Raw genomic sequence first — 23,361 nt, 5'->3', positions numbered from 1 at the left:
AGCTTTTATAACCTAAAATAATTCAAAACTATGAAAAGTTATGTATTCTTCTATGGCCCTGACCAAAAAAGCAGTGTGTGTATATTATAGTAATAAATACTGAAAACAGAAAATAGATTAGAAACAATCTTATGCAACAAAATCTGCCATAAACATTGGAATCAGCACACGGATAAAACTTGATGATGGTGCATTTGCAGTATTGAGTGCTCTGGAGTCTGGTGCAAATAACTCATTCTCTTGTAAAACTCTGTTAAAGATTTCTGCAAAATACCCCTCATTTCTTCTGCATGTGATGCTTTCTAGGTTGCTCAGTACAGAGCAAAGCCCTTTCTTAGGGAAAGTCAGACATCAGTCAGTCTTAAGGATGACAAGACAAGGGGACAGATGAGTTATATACAATCGACAGATGACACACACACCAGCCACCACAACTACACACAGACTGAAGACAGGGAGAAATGTGGAACTTCAAACATGGGGTCACTCTTGGTCAAATCACAGGGGATCTGCTGAGCTTTCTTTTCTAACTGCAACTTGGGTGTGTTTTGGTGCATTTGAGGCTGTCTTTAAAACCGTCCACTGAACCAGACATTCGCCCGAAAAGAGCTACCAAGTCAAGGGCTGGGCCCAGGATGAAAAGAAGCTACCTGAGTGGTAACAAGCACAAGCTCTTTTTATTTAAAAGCACCCCAACAAGTCTGTGTGCCTGGCCAGAGCTGAGTCCTGTCCCCCATGTTTCCATCGCCACACATGACAAATGCACCCATGTGTATGTATGGTGTGCCTCTAGGCTGCCTGGGCTGATGGGCTTAATTCCAAGCACATGTGATTCCAGCAGCCCTTTCTCACCTAGGACAGTACATGAGAAAGCGGACAGGCCACCTACAGCTACTGGCTCTGGGACTTGCAGCCTGGTCCAATGCTACAGCACCATACCAACAGGGGGGCTGATGACCTGCATCCTGCAGTCTCTCCACAAAAGCTCTTTGCATTTTCTTCCAAGGCATCCAAATGTTTGAGGATTGTGCTAGAATAGTGTTTTCAGGCAACTGACTACCTGGCTTCTTTATCTACTATTTTTCTTTAATTTAATAATTTCTTCAAGAAACAGGATTGTTTTGCATGAATGCATTCCATTATTCTAGTAGCCCAGTTCAAACAAACAAACAAACAAACAAACAAACAAATACATTTTACTTGGGATTTTTTTAAATGGTTATCTCTGAGGAGGTGAGGGGCGAACTTGATTTTTTTTCTTTATATGACTTCGCTGGTTCACATGAACACTTAATTCCTGAACGAACTACAACTAATGAAGCGGAGAAGGTGCATGGCTCACTCTGCAGCACCCGTGCATGTGCACGGGTGCCCTACCTGGCTGCACCTTTTCTCACAAATCTGCATCGATGCCTCGCCTCAGCCGACTCTGGCCAGAAGAGTGGGATGTCTACAGCAGGGTACCAGAAAGTTCTGTTCAGGAATTGACTAGAACCAATCGAAGGAAGGAGTCCTAGGTGTCAAATAAGGCCCAGTGGATACCTAAGTGAACTGAACCTGAATTCTATCAAGCACCCTATGGTAACCTGGTTTAAGTAGAGAATCCATCTAAGTTAGAGAGAGGCTATGTGATGGTTTGAATGAGAATGATCCACATAAACTCTGTCTCTTGTCTCTCTCAGTCTCTCTCTCTCTCTCTCTCTCTCTCTCTCTCTTTCTCTCTCTCTCTCTCTTTCTCTCTCTGCTTATCATTTGCAGGTTAGATGTGAACTCTCAGCCACTTCTCCAGCACCCATTCCTGCCAGCCTGCTGCCATGCTCCCTGCCTAGCGGATCGTGGACTCACCCTCTGAAACTGCAAACAAGCCCCAATTAAATGCCTTACTCTTTAAGTTGCGTTGGTCATGACGTTTCATCGTGGTGCTATAACAGTAACTAAGACGAGGTGACCAGGCTCTAGGGGAATGTGTGATGCCTTCCCTCTCTCAGACACAACTACTGATGGACGTTCTGGGCAATCAGACATTCCAAAGACTTCCATTTCCTTCCATCTGGGGACCGTAGCAGTTCTCGGAGTTTCAGGGTCTTCTTTCTGCCTCTCGATTCCTACTCGGTTCATCAGAAGCAGTGCTGCGTGGTACCCCACAGTCACCACTGACCCGGTGGTCCCTCAGAGGGCGTTGGGGGTCTTCCAGGGCAGACGACAATCCCTGACTTACATACGCTCCCCCCCACCTCCAGGACAGAAAGGGGAGGCCTGGCACGGCTCTTACCTGAAAGGACTTAATGAAAGTCCACAGCAGTGTCCGGATGCCTTCACCCCTGCTGAGGAGCTTCACCAGGCGCATCACTCGGAAAAGACGGAAAAAGGTGATGGAGATTCTATTGCTCTCTTCAGAGTTCTGAAGGGTTATCATGGAGAGGTCAAACCCAGTGGAAAGTAGAACATGCAACACTTTGAGAAAACAGCAACAGACGCGGAGGTGACAGAGTAAGAACTGGAGGTGTGTTTCTAGGACCTTTCCACCTCAGAAAGCATGGTATGAATGGAAAGTCACATGCTAACAACACAGGGGTTGGGGGGAAACTGCATCCACACAGCACATGCACGTCCACGTGTTCTACTGTGTTAGAGGAGAACGCTGGGCTGCTCAAGAGTACTGGACACTGATGAGGAATGCAAGCCACTGCAGACTGTTCTGGAAGGACAACCATGGAGAATACAGAACACCGGTGGAGAACTCAACACGGTCAAATAAACTAAAGGCGAAGGCCCAGCCCCTGGGGACCAGTCACTGATCTTACCCCAGGTGTAGCAGTTGGGAGAGGGACACTGTCACTTTCAGTTGGCTTTAAGAAATCAAAGATTGAAATGTATTAATGAAGGGGGAAGGAAGCGATGGCTCAGGAAACATTACCCCCCCTTTTACCAGTGTTAATGTCTTTGGTCAACACAGCTGCTCCTTTCCTGAGAAAACACCAGTCCCTCCTTCTGGAACTGGATTGGAGGTGGGGACAGTCGCTGACAGGAGCAGACACACTACGCTAGTCTAGTTTCCTCCAGGGGCTGATGTGTCAGGTGACTGACTGGTCAAAGACTGTGGAACAAATCTTAACGGTCTCTAAAGACAGGTTCAGAGACAGCTCTGTCTCTCTGGCTCAGTCAAAGGAGCTGACCTCCTGCAGCAAGCCCCCGAGTGCCTCTACCATGGAGAACAGGGTGGCTCTGCTTATGGTCCCCACACTTTCCACGCACTCCACTGGATCGGTGCCTCTGCTGAAGGGCTGGAAGGCCTGGTCTGTGTGCAGGACAGAGGCAGGCTTCTTTCCAGCCACCTGCACTGCTTTGCCAGAAGTTCAGCCTGGCCCTGGTCAGGCAAGCAGAGTCTTCAGGACTCTGGAAGGACATCATGAGGCTAGCTTGCCTGAGCCCCAGCGGCTCTGTCTCCCCCAGGTCCAACTGTGTGCCTGGTACCCTGGACCTAGGAGCACACCAAGGATTGGTGTTCATTTGTTCTCTCACCTCCACAAAGGGCTGAGCCCTTCCTCACCACTCCAGTGCTCACCCTAGTACCTTCAGGGAATTGCTTAAGAAAATACAAAGATGCTGGAGGCAAGCATTCCCTACCGGGAAGCATCTCTAAATAATAATAGCAAGAATGAAAGAAGGAGACAGCCTCCTGTCTCCCCCCCCACCCCACTATCACTTCCACTGAAGTAGTGGGTCTTCCTGGACAAAGGAAAGGCTATTGGAGGTTCCCAACCCAGGCTTTCTGTGGCAGCACACAGTAAAACTATACCGGGAGGCAGGTGGGCACGCGGCTAGATGCTTCCTCCCCTGGAGACAGGGGGAAGAAAGACTTGGTTCTTATACTGATTCCTGAGCCCAAAGAGAAGAATTTTATGGACTTAAGAAGTAAATGGGTTTGGCTATGTCATCTGTGCCTGTAACTCAACAGAGACTCTGGACCCAGGAACAGGTCCTGATCACCAGAAAGGGCTCTAATCCACCTGGATGGATGCTGAGGACGGGAGCTCTGCCATAGGCATGTCAGAACTTAGGGTCCATCAGTTTTGTTTATATCTGTTATCGCCTCACCCCAGAAGCAGCGACATATCCTTAAAGGGATGAGTTTTTTTTTTTGTTTGTTTGTTTGTCAAACTCTGACTCCCCCTGTCTCTACCTCCGAAGTTCTGGGGTTATAGGTGTGAGCCACTATGCCTTACTTAGATCATGGGGTTTGGTGTTATTGTTTGCTTTTTAATTTAAGACTAAAACACATACAGGAATTAGCTTCCCAGTACTCTTGTCCCCCACAACGCTCTCCCTAAGGGCTGTGGAGAGGAGGGCCACCTGACCAGGTAGCTGGACAGTGCACGTGTGAGCATCTGTGTAGCTGTGTGTGTATGTACACCTCCATTTGTCTATGCCCAGAGGACTGGAGGGGGCAGAGCAGAGCCCTCTACAGCTATGTGACCAAAATCCCCGTAGCATATGTGGGATGTGCAGCATTAGAGGCAACTGCTCTTCCTGGCTATCCATTATCCTTGCTCCTCTGGGTTACTCCATGACAGGTCATTTGTGATCCTCTTTCTTTGGGCTGATAAAAGTTGGCTAAATTGACTTTGGAAATGTGTATCTTTTTAAGTGTATCTGAAAGATGACAATCATCAATCATTAAATTTAAATTCAAACTCTACCTCCTACATACTGTGATTATAGGTGTGGATCACAACATCTAGTCAACTTTTTGTTGTTGTTGTTGTTGTTGTTGTTGTTGTTTTATGGAGAGGAGAGGATACAGCATCTGTCAGGAGACAAAGCAGTGGACCATGCAACACAGGAACAAAAGAACAAAGCCCTTCAGGCTGCATGCACCCCCAGAGTGGCCTGAAACATCATGGCCCTGCCGCCACACACTGTAGGGCGGGAAGAACTGCTATCAGGGGGATGTATCTGACATCAGTGGGGGACCATGCAAATTGACAAACTGACAAACTGGAAGGCCCCTAGGATGGCTTTGCTCCATCTGCAGAGAGGGCAGCTGCTCTTATCCTGGGCTGCACTCTAAAGCCACCAACGCCCACGTGCCGCCCAAGCTATTTCCTATATTGATCTGGGTCCTTCTACACTTCAGGAATTTTTAAAGCCACCAGGTTATTCTAATATGCTCTCAGAGTTGAGAATTATGGTCCTTAGCCCATAGTGATGCTGGGCCAAGTATTCAGCAGATAGCTCACTGCAACAGAGTAGAACAGAGAGCAGGACCACTAGAAAAGCCCACTTGGGCTGGTACAACTGAGCAAGCCTTCGGGATTTGATGAGGGATCAGAATTTGGATGCAAGGGAATTGAACACCTCTATCTTCTTTCTAAGGGATAGAGGAGGCACATTGGGAATGGAAAGGTAGAGGATGGACAAGGAGCATAAGTTACCTGGTACTATGCTCGACTTTTCAGTCACCCATGGATAACACTAGAGCACCTGAAGCAAAGGAAAGACTTGCTCTCCACATGCCTTTCTTATCAAGAATGGCCTCAAGGACCTGGGCGATGCATGTTCAATAGAATTTCATTGTCACTTAACGGTTTGGAACAGACAGCTTCAGTAGCTTCTGCTATTGCAAGGTCACGTTCCTCAGCCTGATCCCCAGCTACCAAATGGGGTTGAGAGCCAAACTGTTGTGTCTCATTCTGATAACAAGCTGAATGAAACAGTGGGGACAGTGTCCAAGCTGGGCGCTTGACAAGGCTCTGAGCGTGAGCCCCCATTGAATTTTCCTATGTTCTTTGATAAACACAAAGCAGCCAGTTTCTAAGCAAGACCTCCCTCTCCCAGGCAACAATGGGATGAAAAAAGTCTGACTGTCAGCAACACCCATCCCTGGGCCAGAAGAACTGTTGCTTGATTGTTTTAGAACTCAAAGAACAAACAGTCATTGGCGAGAAAGCAAAGTAAGTCTATTAGTGTCATCCAACATTTCAGCAGCTTGGTGACATCACAACCAAAGGTGAAGGGAACAGGTCCAGGAAAGCCATCACACCATGAGCAAACAGGTGGGAGCATGGAGGGGACAGAAGGATGGAAAGGACAGGTGAGCATGCAAACAGGACAATGCAAAGGGCCATCAAAAATTTTTGTTGTTGCAAAGACTACAAACAAGCTAGACTTCTTATTTTCCAGGTCATATTATTCATTCTGGAAGGCTGTGCCAGCAAATCGCAGAGCCAATATGACTGACCAAGCAAGCATGAGTCCAGGCCCTGATCAGGGACAAGGATATACGGGAGAAGAAACAGTTAAAATGACCATGGATGATCCTTAGCAAGTCCTGTGACACTCAGCAAAACACCAAAGGTGAGAAGCAGAAATGAAGTATACAGTCTCTAGAAGCATTTTTGCTTAACGACTTCACCGTATATATGATTATATATACTTGCCGCTACAATTTTCTAAAAATAAAACCAACATGAAAATCAATTAGGCAACAGAAAAGGAAGATCAACAGAGTCTGGGGGAGAGAGCATAGCAGGTTAAACATCACAAAACATGATGCTGATGACAGCTCAGACCAGCCAACAATGGACCAAGGGTATCCATGCTCAGTTGACTCCCGACATCAGGACAAGGCCACTGGGGATGTGACATGCGTTGCTCTCCTGGGGAACTGTATGTGTGTGTGTGAAGGGAGGGTGTAGGAATAAACATCCCCATCCTGAAATATCTGTAACGTCAGAGAATAAGAATTTTTTTAATTGTTGATTATTCCCAGAGCCTAGCTCCAGCCTACAAGTGGTAGATGCCCAGTAAAAGTGGTGTTGAAGATGGGATAAATGAGCAGGGAGTGTGACCTTTGTATTAAGGGACAGTGGACAGACACAGATCTCTGTAGGTAACCCAGAGTAGGAAGCTGCCAAGGCCAAGGCTAAGGAGTGTTGGGTCTCAGAATACAGCTAGTCAGGGAAAGGTCGCTGACTGCCAGCAGGTTTGGGAACTGGTAATATTCCCCAGTGTGAGTCTTCTATAAGAACTGGACATCATGAAAGAGGCCTTGCGCAGACACGTAACGTAAAGTGCTAACTGGACACTTACACGTAGACCTCCCCATCCACAGAGAAGCAGGACTGCCCTGAGACACTGACAGGCAGGGCCAAGCCAGAGTTGAAGAGCAGGGCCAGCACCCAGCCCAGGAAGCAGGTGTTGCCTCTGAGTGTACCAAGTTACACTAGCTAGTCAGCAGGAAGGCAGCATGAGACAGCTGGGTGTCTAGCTAATGAACAAGCCTCAGCTACATCCTGGTACCCAGAAAATATTGAGTTTATGACCTCTGGCTCACTGCACCTAAAGTCTGCTAGAATGACAGTTTAGGTGTGGTAACATCTGTCATAGGACAGTTTAGGTGTGCTAACATCTGTCATAGATTGTTTCTGATCCATGGGAAGTTCTTTGAACACAGCATAGATACTTCAAATACCCTGAGATGATTAAAGCAGTCAGATATCATGCCACACGGCAATCAAGGTACGGTCCTGCTGTCCTTTCAGCAACAACTGATTATTTTACACCCAAATCACATTTACGTATCATGAATGGAAATTTTATAGCTGCCTACAGAATATGTCTTGTAAAGTTGAATTTACGTAAGTCTAGGCTTAAGGAGTTTGGGGTATGTGCTCAGGCCAGGCCTAGCAAAATGTCATCTTAGTATCTTGGCATGGCATGGTATGGATTTTGGTGTGAGGGGGCTTACATCATACTCTGGTGGCCATGGTAATGTCTTACAGTCTATTTTACATAGTATACAGGAATACTGCATGAATAACAGTGCATCTTCATAACCTGTTATTTAATAAGTATTTTCATAAATATTCACACAATTTTATTCCCAGCAGATATACCGACTCTGCTGGACCTATAATTGAGGAAACTGAAGACTGAAGTAGGGCAGGAACTGATAGGGTGGTGGCTGTCCAACCATCCATACTGACTAAAGTCAGCCTTGCTGCATCAGTGGGCATCCAAGAATACCATTGTTCCATTTGGTGCAGGCAGTCTGGGTACCAGGATGGACCTGACAATTCTCAGCCCTGTATACATCAGCCAGGCAGAGCTGAGCACTGGGGTGGCAGCAGGCAGCACTGGACTGGCAACACAGAACAAAAGTCGACACCACACAATGGTACTTCTTCCCCAAGCTCCGCTCACCGCCTTGCAGGACATGCACACTGACATACGTCCACAAAGCCCACTGATGAACTTGAGCAGGCTCACGGAAAGGACCCTTTGCTGCCTGCCTGTGCTGTGGGCTTGCTCCACCCAGTATGCATGTGCTCCCTTTTCAAGAAGAAACTGCATGTGACAAAGAGGGCAGCGACACTCTCTTGACGCACACCGCCAACACTCTTTGAGGACTAAGGGCCAGTGTCACTCAGAGCAGACCCAAAGGTAGGAGGATAGTGGCAGCAACTACCTCAAAGCCAGGCGTGGCTATAGGGGTCTCCTGTGCCATCATGTGGGCACAAGGCATGCATTACTGACTCTATCCTATAGCTGCAGACATTGGGATGCAAAGCAGTCAGGAGATCTGTTAAGGTTACCTAGCTAGAGAGTGATGGCACCCGTGAGATTTGAGGATGATCTTTTAAAAATAACCATTTTACCTCCTATGCTTTTATCTCCATTTCTTTAGGGGAACGGATGGAGACAGGACTAGGGATGGGAGACTACAAATTGACTTTCATCGTTCAAAATGAATTAGTGCCTGCAATTTTTATGGGCATGGAGATTCACGGGCGGGCCTTCTTCTATGCCAGAATTAATGAAAACAATCACGTTAAGGACACAAAGTTTGCTACTTACATTCACTTCAGTTATAGCAATATCAACGACGCTACCAACAACAATTAAGGCATCAAAAGTGTTCCATGCATCAGTGAAATAGTGCTGTTAGGCAAGCATTCAGAAGCCACAGAGGACAGGAAGCACAACAGGAAAAAAGAAGAAAAGGACAACGTTAACAATATGCCACTCGACTACTTGAAAAATTGCCCCAAGACAAACACATCATCAATACGTCACTTTGGATGGGTTTTGACAGAGCAGATGGAACAACCGGAGACACCCTATCTTACCTTGCCCACTAGTGCCTGGGGTCAATGGTGCCCGAGTCAGCCCTGCAAAGGTGGCTTGTGTCTGCAGAGGCCTTGGGCTAAGGCTCTACTCTAGAAGGTTCTTTCCCACAGTCTCTGTGAGGAAATGTCTAGTTTCCGATCAAGTATGACTGGGGTCTGTGACTTGTCCAGGTGATGCCACATCAGGGCAGGGAGCAGAATGTGAAGACAGAAGAGAGAGGACGCAGGCCACACAGGTGCATACTTACGTCAGCTTCGCTGAGGGCCACGTCTATAATGCTGCCGATTACGATGAGGGAGTCAAACGTGTTCCAGGCGTCACTAAAATACCCCTGGACAGAGCAGGCAGGGGCAGATGTTTATGAGCACTTATGAAGGGAACATCACACGGATCACATGAGGGGACACATCCGAGTCCCCACAGCACCCATAGCAACCAGGGAAGGGGTCAGGAAAGCCAAAGGGGAGAAAACAATACTGTCTACTGGTGGAAAGGGGTACAGAGGGGTGGTTGTGCTGTGCTCCTGTATGTGTGAGAGAGGGCATGAGTGAGAATGGGCATAGACATACACACACACGCACACATATATGCGCACAAGCATATGTGTATGCACACACACACACACACACACACACACACACTACAGGTGTATGTATGGCCCTGGGCAGATATAGGGTAACCCAGCCCTGCTACCCAGAGTATTCACCCTACGCCCTCAAGAGCTGAGGCAAGAGTTGAGTTTCCTCCATACTTCCAAGAGTCTCCAAGTGCCCTTCACGTGTTTTCCCACTAAAAGCCACTAGGTGGCCAGCCTCTCCCGCATCCTCACCAGTTCAGCAAAGATAACAGGCCACACAGTGCAGCAGGATTCTCAACAGCTCTTGGCTTACAGGACACAGGGTGACTTTATCTACAGATTGTAGCTTTTAGGGAGGCGGACAAAGAGATGCACAGAGCCTCAGGGTAGAGCCGAGGGCAGAGAAACTCTTGATTGTGGCGTAAAAACAAGCCAAGGCAGGGGAAACAGACTGAAGGGTGGAGAGGATGCTTCAGGGGTCTCAGAGGGCCCATGGTCTCCTTCTACCTTGACCTTTGCTTTTCTCTATCTTTCCATCTTCCAGCTTAAGTTTATTCCTCTGGCTCCCTGAACATCGTCCCTGACTCTTTCCCTGATACCTCTGCAATTCCCCTGACCTTAATCAGTTCAAATCCACTTCCTCCCTTGAGCTCAGACAGATGCCAGCTCCTTCGTGGAGCTTCCCAGGTCCTTCTCACTATCTGCATTCTCTCTTAGTGACCACACCTTTCTCAAGCCTCCATCCAGGTCTGCCACGTCACAGCCTTCCAAGGATGAGGACCACATAGCTTCTTCTGTCATCACCTCCACCAACCCTGTCAGCCCCCAGAGCCTTGACTCTGGTCTGTGTCTGAGACACATTCATGTCTTTCTCCACAAACTCGTACCCTAGTGTTTCCTGGCTCCCAATTTTCAGGCTCTTGTATCTTGTATCAGCTTTAATGTACCTGTGACTTACGAATTCAGATGTAATTCTGTGTGATTTATGCCTTTGAGGATCTCCACACTTCATGCTTAACTGGTGCCTGTTGACTCCTGACACTCCCTAGAAAGCCACACTAGACATGGTGGTTACATTCTGTACAGAACTGGAAGCTTCTAGTTACGGGGCTATACTGTCAAGATTTGTCTATAAGCCAACTTCTATCTTGAAAAGGAGGAGCATGTTTTAAGGATAAAAATTCAGGTCTGAATTCTACAAAGAGGGGTTCAGTATGTGTACAGTGGGCACATTTACAGACAAATTAAGAAAACCAGAACAGGAGGTATTTTGAAGTGTCAAGGTCCAGAAGCCTGTGATCAAAGGCAAGGCTAGAGGAAGCCTCTACAGAGGCACGGCCTTCTGTGGCACTGTGGAAAAGGGGGACATGCTGCCTCCTAACAACTGGAGTGGGATGGCTTTCTATTTCCTACTAACAGCACCACCTTCCACCAACAGGAAGGCATCCATTCTGTTCCCCTTTGTCACTACTGACAATGACTCCCCAGACTCAACCTTAGTCACTTCTGACTGATTCTTGGTCTCTCCTTTACAGCCATGGTGTCTCTTGTACTTGCCCCTTACTGGTTGGACACATGGAATTGTCCTGCAGGAAATTCAACAGGCCTGTCTGCTACAAAGTACAGTTCACACTTCCTTTGCTTACTTCTCACGAACGCAGGATTCTCAGCTGGCCAAACAGGAAGAAGACAGGCACCTGTGAGGATGGACTTGTGAGGTGAGGGCTAGAGGCAGGATAAGGAGCTGGCCCCAGGACACAAGACAGCCAGTTTCCTTCTCAAGGTAGTCTCCTGACAGCAGCCTGGTCACATGGGGCCTCCAGCATCACAGAGTCCTCTTAAATTATTTATATTGTTGCAAGTTCTTCACCTGGCAACGTCACTGCAGACTCTGGTTGGTGATGGGCAGGCCCTTCCCTTTTCCTCACTGAGTGGGGTGGAACGTATTCCTCAACCCCACACTCAGACTACAAGCACTCACAGAGCACCAAAGACTGAGCCCCCTTCCCTCACTTCCTGACTGGCCCTGGATCACATGCTGGATCACATGCTCTACTGTTCTCATCTTGCCTGCCGGATCTGCAGGCGGTCGGCTCTACCTCACGTGCACAGCAACAATATTGTTTCCACAATGGTCAGCATGTTCCCACTCTGGGCCATTCCTGTCTGGGTATAAGATATTCTTCATGGAGCCTTTGCTGGTACACTGTGGTGGATAAAATCCCTCGGAATCAGCAATATAAGGGCCAGTACTCAGGGAACCTTTTATAAATCTGACAGACTAAGAAAATCTTCCACAGTTTCAAAATGGTGCCCTGCCCAAATCCCGGTGGTGCAGACTAAAGGTTGACATCCCTCACCTACAACACGGGAGGTTTCATGGTCTGAGTGACTGGGCACCCCAGCCTCTGGCCAGGTGGCTCTGATAGTCCAGGGGAGGCAGAAATGCCAGCCCTCCCTTTCCTCCCACATACTCCTTCCCTGTTTAGCAGCCTCCTAGTTCATGAAATCACTGCCTTGGCAGCATGACTCAGCTCCTCCACCCTTCCTACACTGGAGATACCATGGTTCTTCACACAGGGCCCAACCCCACCTACTCTTCTAGCTGAAGGAGTGACACACTCTTCTATAACTGATCTCTGAAGCCGGGGCTTCTCAGGGGAAGCCAGCAATCAAATCTTTTCTCCCTCCCTCCTTCCTTCCCTCCCTTCCTCTTCCTTCCTCCCTCCCTCCCTTCTATCCTTTCTTCAGCTCTACTGCCTGCAAAGAACAAGTCAGATGGCCACATGTAATAGCTTTTATTAGTCAGAAATAGTTCTGACTCTGGCATTTAAGTTATTGTGCTAGTTGGTTAGTTTTTGTTTGTTTTTTATTTTTCTCGAGACAGGGTTTCCTTGCGTAGCCCTGGCTGTCCTGGAACTTGCTATGTAGATCACTAGTTAGCTTTAATTGTCAGTTGGACATAACCTAGACTGGCCTGAGAAGATAATCTCAATGAGGAAGTATCTGGATTGGCTATGCTGGCAAGCCTGTGAGTAATTTTCTTAACAGAGTTAACTGAAAGGGAGAAAGCCTACTCTGGGTGTGTTGGTGCCATTTCAAGGGTGGGGTCCTACAGTGTGTAAGTGTGTGGAGGTAGCTGCTGACCTGACCAGCTAGGACAGACGGGCCCTCACCAGTTGCTTGGTAAGAGAACACTCTCACTGGGCTTGCCTCGTGAGAGGATGGGTTTTAAAGGCCAGACTTTGGGGAGACTTTGGGACTTTGGGGAGAGCCCTGTGTCTTGGTGGATCTATTCTCCTTCCACTGTCTGGCACAAAGTAGTAGAAGCCATCACAGAAACGCTGCTCTTCAAGAGCAAGGATGCTGCGGCTGTCGTCAAGGTTCTCTGGATCATAATTTGAGGTCATCTGTGGCCATGGAAATGTCTTGCTGAGCAAAACCACAAAGCAGTGCACTTGCTGGTAGAACTCGCCCATTTAAATGCTCTGATCTACAAGCACTGGCTGCAAATTAGCTTCTATAGCGTAAGAGTATTTCCTATCTGTCCACATGATACTAGATGCTTCTCCCAGGCTTGGAGACTCACTGGGCCAAGCAATGTTCTACAAGCCACTGATGCACTATCCTTTGAGGGTATGTGCTCAGATGCACACTCCCAAATACACATAGGCACACATGTATGCACACAAGTAAACGCACACTCTCACACGCTCACATGCTGTGGGGTGTGTGTGTTCTCCAACTGTAGAGCTCAATCACCAGACACAGGAAGCCATGGCACAGAGTTGCTGGGAAATGCCCAATGGGATCGTTCCATGTACATTTCTCAAGAACTTCCCACGTTCTGACTCTGCAACCTTTCCCATCAGTTCAGACAAATATTGTTCAAAGAAGTATAGGCAAAAGAGAAGCAAACCGAAGTCCCCGAGGAGGTTCTGATGAACTTGGAAAAGGAGGGAATGTTCATGTAGGTAGGTATGGACAAGTCACAGTACGTAACATCTCACCATGCGTAAGGTGCCAAATTTGACCCCACTGCAATCACCCCAATTAATCACTTACAAATGTCCTTTCTTTTTGGTCCACAAAGATCCGATTAAAGATTGCCTAAGAATTACTTCAAATTAAAGAAAGGAACAGGCTAGAATTCAAATTCTGTATAACTGTAGAGTACACGAACCCAACCCTTTTTGAAGCTGTACCATAGTTATCGATGCCTCCAGATGGAGTACGAACACCTAGGCACCAGGCTCTGTCAATCTCTCTTCTGAGAGTCAGGGTCTATGCTAGAAAGGAGACCCTCCCCCCCCCACCCCCGCATGGCAGCTCAGCTCAGCTCTTCAGTCTAGGGCTTTGGAGGGAAGGAACATTGTTGCTTGGGGATGGTGGCAATGGTGTAGTGGGGGCATGAGCAGTCTCCAGCATGGGGCTACATGCCAGGCACCCTTGAAACGCTGAATGTAATAAACCCTTACTGTCCACAATAGCCTCCAACACCTGGACTATGAGTCTCCTCATAGAACTGAGCAGGAAGAGGGGCGCGGGGCAGTGAAGGAACTTGTGATGGGCTGAGGATGGATTTCAGGTGTTTCACAATTGTGACCTTTGATGCTGAGCTACATGGCTTGTGACGCCACAGCCTCTGGGCTTTGTGGGACCGAACTGACTCCTTCCCAAAGGAGGCACAATGTGGTCACCCCTTCAGTGTGGTGTAGCACAGTTCACGCTCATTTTCTCATAAACAAGAGGACTTGTCTAACTCCAACAAACAGAGATGGTGTAGCAATGAGAGGCAGCAGAGCTTTCCATAGAAGGTAAAAAGGAAGCTAGAGACCAGCAACAGATAAAAACTGCCTTCGTGCTAGCAATCTCAGAGTGAAATCAGGGTCAGAGTCTTCCTGATGATTATCGGACACTCCCCCAGTGCTCAGATAATGGGCTACATTTTCCTGAGCCAGCACGACATGCTAGTCAAAAACAGAAAAACCAGGTTTTTCAGTGATAATCGGCCTACAAATTCCCAATTCTCTCCTCTCTTTTTCTCAGAATTGTTTTCAAAAGGTTTTGTTTCTGCACATTTATTTTCCCACGTGTATACAGATGTCCTAATCAGATTTTAATGTTCTCAGGTGGTAACCTACTTAATTACCAGAGCAGTTTAGTGTAATTTGGCAACACAAGGCTAAAAGGAAGCAGGTCCTTCTCTGGGGTAATTCAACAACAACCTCTGCAAAGCAGATTCAGCAATTTACCTTGGGCTTAAATGCGATGACTTTCAAAACCATCTCAACAGTGAACACCCCCGTGAAGACCATGTTTAGAATGTCCATGGCATCGTTGAACATCTTGGACTGCTCATAGTGCTGCGGATGAAGGCAAAGCTGTCAGCATTTCAGAACATCACATCCTTGCCAAGGAGGTCCCCTGCCATCTGCACCCTGGGGGCACTTCCCACCCTCCAGTATAGCATCTTCTCCGGGCAATTCAACCCAGTACTGCAAGGGCATATGGTGAACGTCCACAAAACACAGGGTGGGTGTCCATAACACGATGAGGATGACTGGCCAATGGAAGAAATAACATGCCCGTTCTTTCAGTTCAAGGTAACGGGGAGTCACCCTTTCTCTGTTGGGAATGATGCTCAGGTCCTTGACTAACACACTGCACACCTAAATGTCTATGGATAAAGGTAGAATTTGATTCGTGATAAATCATATACTATTTAGGTTGATGTCTTATTAAAGGTGGTATTACCCAGGTTTTACACCTTCCCCTAGATCAACACACAGATCTTATCATTTTTAACTTTAAGAACGTGTGTGAAAATGTGTGTTTGACTCTAGACCTGTCTTCTGCAAAGAATCAAGAGCTTGGTTTGCTTAAGTTCTTTAAGCCTGGGCAGAATCTGGTTGTAGAGCTTGGTTCTTACTTCCTGACCTAGTGTCCTATCTATCAGACAGTAACTGTCAGCACTGTTCTGCAATCTGACTTGGTCAGGGTCAGCAAGAAATTACTGTAATTCAGGTCAATATTAAAAAAAACCTATAAAATCTTGCACTATCACACTGGGAGCCCCCGAAGACAGAAATGTAACTTGGGTTTTCCTTTCTGCACTGAAAGCCGCTGTGACAGGTGCAGACCAAAGTGTCAGACATGGGGCAAAGGGGCTGAAGAGTGGCTCAAAGGTTAAAGGCACTTGTTCTTACAGAGGACCTGGGCTCAGTTCCCAGCACCCACATGATGACTCACAATCATCCATAGCTCCAGTTTCAGGGGATTCAACCCCTCTTCTGACTTCTGTGGGCACCAGGCACATACATGGTGCACATACATACATGGCAGCAAAACACTCATACATGTGAAATTAAATTTAAAAAACCTAAAACTAATTTCAAGGTGCCAGACTTGAGTAATTCAGCAGAATCCTTGGCCTGAGGTAGGCATAGAAGACTTCTCACATCTCTCATGCCATGGCCTGGGGTAAGATTCTCAGTGCCACCAGCTGGTAAGGACAGAAACCAGGACAGAAGCTGTGGCATCAGGGCTTTGGTACTCAGTCACTGTTGGGTCTCAAAATCCACACTGATCACCACACACAGGCTCCACGGAAGCACTACCCACAACTCCGTCACCCAGATGGACCCAAACATAAAAGTGACCTATGTGTCCACCACGAGAACAGTCAGGAAGAATGAAACTCTGACCGCACTAGAGTCAAACCCCTCCTCAAGGGAGGTGGCGCATGCTATCCTCAGGATCTAGGGTACAGGGCTGTGTGGTACACCGAGACTTGGTCCCCACAGTGACCTCCATGTTTACCTGCATGGCCAGGCAGAGCGTGTTGAGCATGATGAGGACGAACATCATGTATTCAAACGGCGAGGAGTTCACCACATACCAGAACTTGTACTGGTAGGGGTTCTTGGGGATGTATCTCCTTAAAGGGCGCGCTTTCAAGGCATATTCAACACACTGACGCTGCAAAGGTAGAAAAGGACAAACATGGGGGTTGAGAGCTTCCAGGGAGGAGCACACAGTGGTCATCGGCCTAAAGAGCTCACTCTGGCCCTCAAGGAAATGACCACGAACAACAGCGAGTCTCTGGAAGGATCTAGACTTTGCCTTGTGGTAACTTCGGAAGCAGGTGGAACAGCTACGGTGTTGGCTCAGATTTGCAGACAGAGCTCACGCAGCTTCTGCTGAGCTCTGCAGTGTCTCTGACTAGGGGTTGGGGTGGGGGGCTTGGACAAAGCCTTGTCAGGGTCTTTCCTGGCCAGCAGGTGGTGATGCAAAGTCTGCCTGTGTTGTCCTCCACAAGAGGAAGTCAGCTAATGACAGGCATGGAATCTTCAAGAAGCCCAGAGGCTGAGTTTACTTCCTGAGGCTGGATGCTCTCTGGATCCTATACCAGATCCATAGAAGATGTCTGTCCAATCTTAATGGAGTGGGAACTTACCATGCTCACCTCAGCATCTCCAGAGAATGGTTAGAACAATCTAAGTTTGGCTCTAAGCACACCACTGGTCTTCTGCTTGCTCTGGGACAGACACTAGTTCCTATTTTGGAGCAAGCTGAGAGGGATCCTCCAGTTGACCTCCCGGCTTGCTCCTGCCTCCACCCTTCCCTCCACCCTTTCTTCCACCGCCCTACCCCTCACCTTCAGCTTCATTCCAGATACAACAGGCTTCAGAAAAGTTCTCTGTTTGGAATTAGTGTCGCTCTGACTAGGGACACCAGAGTGAAGCTTATATGGGACTTTAGGTTGCACACACGTAACCTCAGCTCCGCATGGCTTACCTAGCCTCGCCTTCACCCATCTTCCATGGGTAAGCAAAGAAATAAGCCAAATTCCCCCAGCTTATCACTGGTAGGGGTTACAAGGACACTTTGACACAGCCAAGTTCTTCCACAAACCAAGCCAGCATGCCCACACATGGTTACACATGAGGTTATCCCACCTCGGCAAGAATACCTCATATACCATGGCCACCCCTGCAGGAAGCCTGCACTGCCAGATCATTCTTGCTCACCAAGTCACCATAAAAGACAGAAGACAAAGGAAAACCCTCGGAACAGACTTGCAAACTCATATGCTAAAGGTTCAAAAGAATGTGTGTGGGGTAACTCCTTCATGGCTTCATAAATAATCTCTAAATAGGATAAGGGGCCAACATCCCAGGAGCAGATGCACCTAACATCACTGAGCAGGTGCAGGCAGAGCAGGGCCAGAGCGCAGGCTCCTGGGTTCCTTGCTTCACCACATAGACAGAGTCAAGGCTCCTACTTCTACCACGTCAGCCAAGACAGGGAGGAGACGACAAGGCCAGCAAAGCCACAGTCCTCACACTTCCTACTGAATGACAGCATATTTTCACTGAAGACAACTGTGGTCCCCAGAAGACCTCTGGGAATATTCTGGCTCCCTATTAGAGGAAGAGGATGCCAGCGCATTGAGTGGGCAGAGGCCACAGCTCCTTGCTCTATAGCTGTGCCCTGGGAGCACAGGTGAGAAGAATCAGCACAAAGGTGGAAGAAAGTTTCAGCCAACAGATACCAAAGAGCCTCTCTGTGGGGACTGTGTGAGTCTGAATGGCTTCCAGCTCGGGGTCACAGTGCCATGCAAGAGTGGCACCACTTCACCATCACTGGGCAGCCACGGCCGTGGGCTGTGGCTTCAGTGCTCTCTGCCTCCTCACCACAAGCTTGGGGATTGGCTTCCCCAGTCACTGTCTCTTCTGTGTCTGGTGACTAATTCTGCAGAGACTCAACATGACTGAGGGTGTGGTCTGAACGGGACCTGAGCTGGGGTGAACCCTCTCTTCTGTGCAGCAAAAGCCACCGAAAGAGGAGGTGTTCTGCTCTTGCTTGAGGGGCAGAAACACGAACAGTGTGTGACTTTAACCTGATTTTTGTCGAGCTCACAGTTCTTATACTCCTTCTCTCCCTGCTCCTGGAAGGTGACGATGACAAAGCCCACGAAGATGTTCATCATGAAGAAGGCAACGATGATGATGTAGATGATGAAGAAGATGGAGATCTCCACACGGTAGTTGTAGACGGGACCAACATTCTCTCCGTTTGAGTCGATAGCTTTATACAGCAACCTGGGGAATAGGAAAACTGGGTGAGAACCTGTCAACCCCACAGTCCAAGCAACCCAGCCCCACAAGAAGCTCTCAGAATTCCTCTGCACAGTCATGGGGGATGGGACACCATGAACACAGCCTGGTCATGGAGGCATCTTAAGCCTTAGGCCCAGATAGCTAATATCTAGGTGAGGGGTTACCCAGATATAGTCATTCAGAGACTATCTGGAGAACCGAAAACTCAAAAGGATTTCACAGTCAACAATGCAGCCTTCTATTAACAAATAAAAGAAAAAGAACATCACACTGCCATGTGGAAGGCACTGATAATTTATGTGTGCAGACAGACACCCAGGACCCAAACAGGATTTCTCAAGTTAAGGGGCATTCAAGAGTCAGACAGAACTCTTAAGAAGGACATTACCATAAACCACCCCAACTTCAACCAACCTACTGTAATGCAGTCAATCCTTCTCGACCCCGCCCCACGTGCACTTCCACGCCCTCTCTTTTTACCTCTGCTTCTTTCTAGAAGGGCAGATGTTACTGCCATCCCCTTCCTATTGATGGCCAAGAAGCAGCCAAGTGCCACAGTCACAGTCCTCAGGCACAGAGCTGGGCTCAGGAACTTGTAGCTCCAAGCCCCAGGCTAGATCACATCCCATCAGCTGTCCCAATAGCTCACTAGGGCACAGTGTCCCAAACCTGGCATCACCACAATGCCTGGCTCTCACTCCACTCCTTTTCTCCTAGATCAGCATCCAAGTAAGCGAGTACTACTCAGCTGTCCACTGAAGCTGAAGCTTCTGAGAATGTTAGTCACAGTCACCCGAGAGTCCTGGCAACTAGCAGGGACCAGCCTGGGGACTCCCCTCCTGAAGCTCCCGTGTGCACGGCACATCTGAAGGGAGCCAACAGAGTGCCAGAGATCCCCTCTGCCTTTCATTTTCTTCCTTCTTTATGTTCTGGAATATTAACTCTCCCAGACCCCAGCCATTCATCCGGACCCCATTCCATACTAGGTATGATTATGTGGCATTTCTATTAACTCTAGGCGCTGAGGGAGAAACAGTGCCATTGTCGTGTGATTTCCTCCACGTTGCCTTAATGCAGCATGTTGCGTGGGGTTGATATCGAAGGCATAATTTAAGGATGAGTGTTTTAAGCACCTTCATGAAGGAAACGGCATGGTGGCACGCTCCATGCCTGGCACACCTTAGTACTCATTATGTATCACAGTGAGTGAGTGAATGACAGTTTGGATGCTGTCAGATACTCTCGACGAACACCAGAAGGGCATCTGCCAACAGCAGTTTATACAGCAAATGCCTCTCAGGATCTCCTTAACCACACCCAGAGATGCTGCCCCAGGCCTTCGCGACTGAAGCCAGAAGTAAGATGCAGATGTTTAAGGCCTGACTGTTCAGATGGAGGAGCCACGATGAGCAAGAAATGATGCCAAGTTGCCCAAAGCTAGTCACAGGTAAGCTTGTTGGCTGTGAAGAGCAAAAGTAGAACCCCTCTTTTGGAAAGATGACAGCCCAGAGTCCCCAAAGAGCAAGCAGGGGCCTCATGGGGAGACTGGATATTCTTCGTACTTACGCAGGCCAGCCCTCGAAAGTCGAGACAGTGAAGAGGGCCATCATGGCCGAAAGGACATTGTCAAAATTGAAATCACTGTTCTGCCAGATCCTCTCACGCACGACGGGACTGTCGACATCCCCATCCTTATAAAGGATGAAAAGCCCCCTAGAGAAGAAAGGAGTTGGAGTGGCCTTAGCTTCACATATGACAGCATTGGGTCAGAACACTGCACGCAGCCCCAACCAGGCCACACACCCGAGCACAGCCCAGATGGAGTTTCTCCTTTGCTCCTCCACATTTAGTCTGCTCTATACTTCAAGTAATTTGCCGGTAACGACTAGGGGAAAGTGCACTCTCCAGGGCAGGAGGGGCTGGAGATCCAGGGTGCACCTGTTAGCAGTCAGACATGACCCAACAGTCAATGCTTCTCACATAAGACAGTCTAGAAATACTGTAGATGAACAAATACTTTGGCCACAAAGTATTGAGAAGCAAGCCAATGTATATGCTTATACACATTTTAGTTTCAACAAATCTCATCCCTCTCATACCATTGATATCCTCAATCTTCTTTCCAACAGAATTCTGTAATCAATGTCACACGCCACTTCTTACAGAACTGTGCTTGTGGGAGGAGCTCACAAGGTAAAGTCTACTGCTGTGACTTGACAGCAACAGGCAGCTGGGGTAGGGGCCCACAACACGACACCGTGGCTGCACTGATCAGCTTGGTGAGGGGGTGGTGCTCTGCATCCCTCAGTCCAGGCCAATAGCATCTCTGGAGTCATATGTTGTCATAGGGAGATTATATCTGATGCCCTATGGTCACATCAATTGTTCAAGGAAACCCAAACAAATGCATACAGGGCAACAGCTGGACCCCAGCCAGTTGTAACTCAAGGTCAGGGACATGGGTTTTCTGTAGTCTTAAGCTCTGGGCCTTGTACACATGGACTGAGAATATTCTGTATTTACTGAACATCTTAGAGTATAAGGTGTGAACATTTCTTGCTGTTTCTCCATTGCTGGCCATTGTGAACAGAAATATGTCCAAAATGTGGGCAACAGGAACAGGAGCAAAGAAGTCTTCCAAGCCTTGTAGAACAGGGTAGCCCACTCCTGAACACTGGGGAACCAAGCTGCAAGTCTGGCTTGGGAGAACACCATTCAAAGTCTACTTGGATAGCAGGGAAGACACTGGTGACCTTTGGTCACTGCTATTTCAGGATTTCTTCCCCCAGTTTATAAGATCTATACTAAACAGCTAGAGCCATCTACTCATTTTGGGGGGGTGATAAAAATGTTTTAAACCTTAAGAGAGGTGCTGGCTTTCAAATGTGACTACACTATAATGTCACATCACTTGAATTGCACCAGGACTTGTGAACAGAAAGTCAAAGATCACCATCCTTGCAGGCATGAGCGGAGTGGGCAGGCCTCTCGTTCCCGGACCCAAACCCCTGACGTGCTAACATGAGTGACTCTCTTCCTCCAGCTTCCCCAGCCTGCCCTCAGGATACCCACCTGCATTCTTCTGGGTTACTTTTGGCCTCATCTGTGCAGCGGTAGAATTTCCCCTAAATACAAAGCAGACGGAGAGTCAACGGAGGGCTCTTCTTACAGAAACCAATCCCAGTCCCAGGTGAAGGGTCCCCTTACCTTGAACAACTGGACCCCAATGCACGCAAACATGAACTGGAGCAAGGTGGTGACAATCATGATGTTGCCGATGGTTCTGATGGCCACAAAGACACACTGGACAACGTGCTGGGGGAGAGAAAAGAGAGAGTACAGAAGGCTGCTACCCCTCCTTCCTGTTTTAGTCATAAGTCAACGCCAGCCGGCTTCTATGCTTGGGTGCCTCCCAATATGAATATCTAACTGTTCCAACCTTATGCTTGGTTTTCCTGGCTGCCTACTGATGAGTACTGTCAATATAATGTGTGCTTTCATTTTTATTAAATTTTTTATTATATTTAGTTATTATTTGTATGTACATGCATGTGTGTATGTGGAGGACAACATGCATGAACTGGTTCTCTCCTTGTTCAGTTAGAGGAACTGAACTCGGGCATCAGGCTTGGCGCCTTAACCCACTGAGCCATTCCCTGGTCCAAGCACACTTTTTATGTGCCTTTTCTTGAGTTTCCTCCAAAGAAGTTGGTTTAACTGAAAGAAACACCACCTGCACCTAAGTACATAAGACACCTATCCCCGAAAGACCTCACAGAGGTGTCAACCCTTTATCCTGCTGTATAACTCATAGGAGAATGATATACAACTTAAAATAAACATGGAGAGATGCTATTGATAAAGGAGTAACAATTATTGCAATTACAATAACCAATGTCTCCCATTAATAAAATGAAAGTAATTTTTCTGTGTGGATGTATGTGGATCCATGCCTCCATGTGCATGCCTGCTCATGGAAGACAGTAGAAAAGGACATTATATGTCCTGCTGTATCAGCCTCTACTTTATATTCTTGAGACAGGGTCTTTCATGGAACTCAGAGCTACAACAGCCACCAGGAAGCCCCTCACTGTCTCAGCCACAGCACACGTAGCACTGGGGTTACAAGAGTGTGAGAGCATGCATGGCTTTTTAATAGATCTGGGGATTTGAACTCAGGTCCTAGTGCTTGTACAGCAAGTGCTACTACCTGCTGAGCCACATTTCATTTTCAGAATGATAGAACTAGGCAGAGGTAGCTTTTTTGGTGGAAAGGTCCCACTTCGAGCCTCAGCTCATCTCCAGACTAGAACAGCTACTAACTTCAGGCATCCCCAGCCCACGCTAGCCTCACTCAAGAGAGGGGTCAATACCTTAAGTCCTTTTGCTCTGTTGATTGCTCTGAGGGGCCTCAAGACCCTCAGGACCCTGAGAATCTTCACAACGGAGATGGCGCTGGATCTGAGGGAGGACAGAGGTAATGGTAAGAAAGCAAACGGCATGTCGCAGGGCAGGATGGGAGCCTGG

General features: G+C 47.9%; 1 protein-coding gene across 5 annotated transcripts in view; it reads right to left on the bottom strand.

Moving 5' to 3' along the window:
• The window catches only part of Cacna1d (calcium voltage-gated channel subunit alpha1 D), a 440,918-nt gene that overhangs the window by 37,284 nt on the left and 380,273 nt on the right, over nucleotides 1-23,361 (bottom strand). For 3 of the 5 annotated variants that reach the window (XM_038350011.1, XM_038350013.1, XM_038350015.1), the window contains exons 23-31: nucleotides 23,208-23,295; nucleotides 22,042-22,149; nucleotides 21,907-21,959; nucleotides 20,401-20,547; nucleotides 18,615-18,816; nucleotides 16,532-16,690; nucleotides 14,965-15,075; nucleotides 9,380-9,463; nucleotides 2,273-2,401 (exon numbers count right to left, since the gene is read on the bottom strand). In XM_038350011.1, the coding sequence (XP_038205939.1) occupies nucleotides 2,273-2,401; nucleotides 9,380-9,463; nucleotides 14,965-15,075; nucleotides 16,532-16,690; nucleotides 18,615-18,816; nucleotides 20,401-20,547; nucleotides 21,907-21,959; nucleotides 22,042-22,149; nucleotides 23,208-23,295 (1,081 nt within the window). Of the gene's footprint in view, nucleotides 1-2,272; nucleotides 2,402-2,804; nucleotides 2,850-9,379; nucleotides 9,464-14,964; nucleotides 15,076-16,531; nucleotides 16,691-18,614; nucleotides 18,817-20,400; nucleotides 20,548-21,906; nucleotides 21,960-22,041; nucleotides 22,150-23,207; nucleotides 23,296-23,361 lie in introns of all 5 variants that reach the window. The other 2 variants (XM_038350014.1, XM_038350012.1) reach the window with 1 other exon arrangement.

Source organism: Arvicola amphibius, chromosome 12 (assembly GCF_903992535.2).
Source record: "Arvicola amphibius chromosome 12, mArvAmp1.2, whole genome shotgun sequence".
In the NCBI taxonomy this organism is placed as follows: domain Eukaryota; kingdom Metazoa; phylum Chordata; class Mammalia; order Rodentia; family Cricetidae; genus Arvicola; species Arvicola amphibius.
This window is presented reverse-complemented; position numbering and strand designations above follow the sequence as displayed.